This window comes from Castanea sativa, chromosome 12 (genome assembly GCF_040712315.1).
Source record: "Castanea sativa cultivar Marrone di Chiusa Pesio chromosome 12, ASM4071231v1".
In the NCBI taxonomy this organism is placed as follows: domain Eukaryota; kingdom Viridiplantae; phylum Streptophyta; class Magnoliopsida; order Fagales; family Fagaceae; genus Castanea; species Castanea sativa.
Genome location: NC_134024.1, coordinates 19,060,181 through 19,065,955, shown reverse-complemented (window position 1 = coordinate 19,065,955; position 5,775 = coordinate 19,060,181). Strand labels below are relative to the sequence as shown.

The 5,775-nt window shown below is 34.2% G+C and overlaps 1 protein-coding gene across 1 annotated transcript; it reads left to right on the top strand.

The window, feature by feature from the left end:
* Positions 1-1,455: 1,455 nt before the first annotated feature.
* Positions 1,456-3,386, top strand: LOC142619792 (protein CDI). Its single transcript, XM_075793076.1, has 2 exons — positions 1,456-1,675; positions 2,256-3,386. Exon 2 carries the CDS (start codon positions 2,287-2,289, stop codon positions 3,061-3,063), a length of 777 nt encoding a protein of 258 aa, XP_075649191.1. The 5' UTR covers positions 1,456-1,675; positions 2,256-2,286; the 3' UTR covers positions 3,064-3,386.
* Positions 3,387-5,775: the final 2,389 nt, after the last annotated feature.

Genomic DNA, 5,775 nt, shown 5'->3' with positions numbered 1-5,775 from the left:
GAGTGTTTATCATGCAAGATCTTCCTTTTATAGAAAATGCAATGATTTGTAGAAGTAAGATATTCCTATCTTTTTCCCTAATCTGGTAATAGCCATTAGCCAATTGTTTTTTTTGTGATTGACAAAATGGTATTGTTTGGATGACACGGCAAGATATGGACGCGTGTCCTAAACAGAACGCGGTTGACACGTGTCGAATCTAGAGAAACCAGTATTATTAACCATGGGCTTTAGCTTATTGTTTTTCCAATTACTCCGTTGGTCACGTTTGACACGTGTGAGCACATGATCCCAAATGCAGCTGTAAAACCGTGTCTCCTTCAGTGAACTGACTATTGCTGAGCTTGCATTTTGTTCTTTGCTCCTTTTATTTATTTATTTTTTCTTTTTCAATAAAAACTTCAAATCAAATGTATTTTTTTTTTGTATTTTTCTTTATATTCTACCTATCATAATTTTGTTAATTTTTTAAATATTGATTTTATAAAATAATTAAAATTTAAAGTAAGAAAAAAATAGACACATTATATAAGTGGATGAAACCTAAAATAAACCACATAAAATGGTATACTGGTTTATTGCCCATTTAGATCAATGTCAAAGCTGCGTTTCACGTTTGCGTTTACTTTTTTTTTTTTTTTATTCATGCGCAATAGCTTTTAGGGGACAGTGCATTGTTTATGTAGACAGTGCACTGTTCATTAGAAAAATAAAAATAAAAATAGGTCTTACGATACTATTCACATATTTAAAAATTATTTTGCTATAGTATTTTCAGTTTTCAGTAATAAGTTCTATCCAAATGGAACCTTAGTCCACCTATGATCATATTTAAATTTATGAGTAATTTTTAGGTATTTCCTGAATATAGACAATTATACTTATTCTTCTCATATTTATGGTAGAGTCCACTTATCAAATTTATGATGGGATCCATCATGAATATGAGAGAAAGAAGTATCATTTCTTCATATTCCAAGAGTATCTAAGAATTTTCCTAAATGCACACCCAATTTTATAAACAATTTATGATTAGATTTTAACACTAACATACAATGCGTCGAAACCATCACAAATACTTGCTAAAAACCAAAAAAGTGAACCAATTATAAAGTGACATTTAAGCATCATTGTACCCAAAAAAAAAAATGGTATATTAAATTAATTCTGCCTACGGACATATTTAAATTCACACCCAATTTCATAAATAATTTAGATGATACCATTACAAAAACACACTTAAACATGATGTGGATTTGTATATAAATACAAATTGACACTTAAGCTCGGCGTGAATTTGTGTATAATTGAGTTTGTCTCTAGCATTATTGGGATTTGTATTAAATCTTCAAAGCCTTTTTATTTTTAATTACTGTATTTTTTTAAGCTTTTAAGTTTTAAATGTTAATTGAAAAAACCGTGTCTCCTTTTATATTTAATTGTTAATTGTAGTATATATATAACCCGAGCTCTTTTGCGTCACAGCTCAATTTACGCTCTTGCTCATGCCTCTTCACTCTCTCTGCCATTGAAGAAAAACAGAAAAAAAGTAGGGAATTTTCTTGGACCAAATTTTCCGGCAAAGTCGAAGAAAGTCCAAGACAGACAAATAACTGAATAGAATCAGACACGGGATATTTTTCTTTTCTGAAGATCTGCATTTCCAATCTTTGGGGTATACTCTCTTTCTCTCTCTCTCTCTCTCTCTCTCTATCCCAAATTGTGGCTATTAATTGAGTTCAAGTTTTCTTTTCTTTTCGTTTTATCCACATTTCCTCTGCAACCAAAGGTGGGTTTTAATTGTTTGTCTGAATTTCTCTATCATTTGCTTTGCTGAATGATTCTCAGTTTTTGTATGTACTTCTCGTTTTTCACAATGGGAATCACTGAGTTATTTAGTGCATGCATACCAATCCTTGCAATTTGTTCTGTTTGGTTACCCAGAATCTGTTGGAAAAACGAAAGAAAAGTACATGTCTGGGTCATTGGTTTCTGGTTAATGAAAACTCAAAAAATCAAGCTTTCCGTGCAATTAAATCGAATATAACAAATGGGTTTTGTTCAATTTCCAATCTTTTGCCAAATCAAGCAACAAGAAAGCACTAAGATCCACATTTCCCTTACTTTTCTTTTTCTCCAATTTCTCAGAAACCAAACAAAGGGTTATGTTTATTTTTGTTGCTCAATTTTTTCATGGTATTTTTTACCTCATTGTTTTACTGAAAAATTGAACTTCTTTTTCTTATTCTGAACAGTGTGAGGTAACATTTATCATAATCTGCTAAGATGAGTCTGAGTAATGGGAAGGTTTACCCAGTGACAGTGACTAATAATGGAGGGGATGTGAAGAAAGCCTTCAAGATCTTTGTGGGATATGATACAAAGGAAGATCTTGCCTATGAGGTCTGTCGGCATTCGATCTTGAAGCGGTCCTCGATTCCTGTCGAGATCATACCAATCAAACAGTCAGATCTGAGGAAGAGTGGTTTATATTGGCGCGAAAGAGGCCAATTGGAGAGCACCGAGTTCTCGTTTTCTCGGTTCCTGACACCTTGCTTGGCCAATTATGAGGGTTGGGCATTGTTTGTGGATTGTGATTTTCTGTACTTGGCAGACTTTAAGGAATTGACGGACATGATCGATGATAAATACGCAGTTATGTGTGTTCAGCATGACTATACCCCAAAAGAGACAACAAAAATGGATGGGGCAGTGCAGACAGTGTATCCAAGGAAGAATTGGTCTTCCATGGTGTTGTACAATTGTGGTCATCCAAAGAACAAGATCTTGACGCCTGAGGTTGTGAATACGGAATCGGGTGCCTATCTTCATAGGTTTCAGTGGCTTGAGGATGAGGAAATTGGATCAATCCCATTTGTTTGGAATTTCCTCGAGGGCCATAACAAGGTAGTGGAGAATGATTCCACAACTTTCCCTAAGGCAATACACTATACTCGCGGAGGGCCATGGTTTGAGGCTTGGAAGAATTGTGAGTTTGCAGACCTGTGGTTGAATGAAATGGAGGAGTACATGAAGGAAGGGAAGAAGAAAATTGAAGAGTAGATTGAATCAGGAGGTGGCATAATACCATTAAACATTCTAGAATTGTATTAAAGTATTTGATGTTATGCTTTATTCTTTATGTTGAATTTATTATGTGAAATCAAGAGCTGATATTGATTTCATGGAGAGTAGAACCATAGGCATTGCAGGCATATATGTAATGCTTTAGTGGTATTTCTTTGCACTAGTTATTACATAGGTGTTTCAGGCATTTATATATGCCTTAATATATGTCTTATTGATTTTTCTGTTGAAGTACCACATTGTTTGTAAGTTGTAACTTTCAGCTTCTTATGCAATAGAATTGATTTATTCATCGGATCGATTTGCTTTTCTTTCTTTCTTTCTAGCATTATTGTTATTTAGGCTTTGAGCTATAGATTGGATGAAATGGAGGAACATTGAAACTCAAGTAGGAGATGCTCAAGGGATGGCTTAACGCTTTGTCCAATTCATAAAGTTTCGCTGCTATCTGTTTTTGATGAACTTTTGGCATGAAATCTATATATTCTTAGTTGTTGACTGTATAATTGTCCAGCTTGTGTCTAGTGGGGAAGAGTGATTTACAGTTGCCACTGGCCAACCGATCAGAGTGAACAATTTTAGTTCACTGTTATACTGAAATGAAAGTATGAAACTTGGAAATAAATTGTAAGAAACACATGGATCAATTGAATTATTTCCATAAGCTCATGGCCCAAAACAATAGAGCACCAGATAATTGACACAAGCTGTAGCCAATCACTACTATATAGTCCAACGACCCAGGTTTAGTCAACATGTTTCATCAAAATTAGAACAGGAAGGAATAAAAATTGTAAAAGAGATCGTGTATGTGATATTCCTTCCTAATAAGGACAGTTTGTGGGATAATTCTATGGGTTGAACATTACCCTATCAAGTCATGGATGAGAAAGTCATGGCAACCATTCTTTGATGCAGGCCCTCAATTTAAGTACATATTGAGTCCAATTAGTTGGGCTCAAGAAATGGCTGCCAGGTCTTAAGTTACAAAGAGTAAAGTTGAGGGTTTGCCCGTGTATACCAAGCTATCAAGCTATATAATTTATATATAGAAATCTGGACCAAAAAGGCCTCAGCCATAGCATTTTGGATAAGCCGCTCTTCGCCAGTGAATAAACAGGTGGGACAAGCAGGTTATCCTGCAAGGATATATATTTGTAGAAATTCGAGATGGTGAGTAAAAACCCAATTCCTTCAAGCTCAGCATTGAGCACAAAGAACCAGTTGAAATTGGCTTGGAAGTGCAATTGAAACCATGTTAAGCGTGAGAGAATGTTTTTGGGCACTCTACTTTCAAGTGTCCACTGCTCATTCCTTCTAAGGGCGGTATAGTTGATTGTCCATTTATATCTCAGGTTTCAGAATTGACTAAGGTACTACTTGTTTGAACTCTTATTTCATTCTTCACCTTAGAGACTGATTGCATGATGGTACTATTACTATCTACTCTTATCAATTTATTTATATATTTATTTTTTTGAGATACTCTTATCGATTGATACTGAATTTACCTGGAATTTAGTCATTACTTCAAATGCCATAAGAGTGGAACTTGGGAATTGGGGTCTAAGTGGTCATAGACTCATAGTGCAATCAAGGGCAAATTAGTTTCTTTCCACGTTAAAAATAGTTTTAGGATCAACGTTTTATGGATGTTGCACTTGGTTTGATGCTCTATTCATGGCATGATGGCACTGAGAAACAAAGCATTTAGCTAAGCATAGGCATTTCAAATTATATCTCTCTTCTTGATGCCAAAAATATAGGTTCATATGAGTCCCGTGTTTTGTCTTTGATACTTGTTAGTATATTGAGGGAATATTGTCATATTGATAGAAGGGGTCTATTTGGTACAAGCACAATGATACTGTATTTAGTTGGTGAAAATAAATAATTCAAGAAGTATAAATGCAACAATATAAAAACTTAAAGAATGTTAACGCGATTTACCGCAAAAAAAAAAACACACACACCTTAAGTATTTACTTGTTAGTATATTGAGGGAATATTGATAGAAGGGGTCTATTTGGAACAAGTACGATGATACAACATTTAATTGATGAAAAAAAAATAGTTCAAGAGGTATAAATGCGACAATATAAAAGCTTAAAGAATGTTAATGCGATTTACCCAAAAAACACACACACACACACGCCTTAAGTATTGGATTAAAAGCGTAGGTTCCAATTAGCTCAACTAATAAAGTATCTGATAGTTGTATAAGAGATTTGGAATTCAATCTCCACCTACACCAAAAATTGATTGGTGTCTTGGTCTGATAATAAAGAGAGCGAACACCATAGGTTGAAACTCTTTTTAAAAAAAAGTATTGAATTAAAAGCAAGTCAAAATTTAAGGTTGTAATCTATAATTTTTTAGTCTAAAATATACAAAATAAACTCATATTATAAGCTTATTTTATTAATTATTTAACAAATCTCAACACCAGAACTGAACCACAAGTGGGTTCTTGTTAGTTTAATTGGTAAAGTCCCTAATGGTTGTATAAGATATCTGGGATTCAATCCCCACTTACACCAAAAACTTATTGGTGTCTTGATTTGATGACAAATGGCTATCATCAGGAGCGGACGTTGTAAGTGCACAATTTGTACCCGGACCCAAACGAGTGATGGGCTCAGGCCCAAAGAGCCTTATACAATAAAATTTGTAGAGTATGGATTTGAA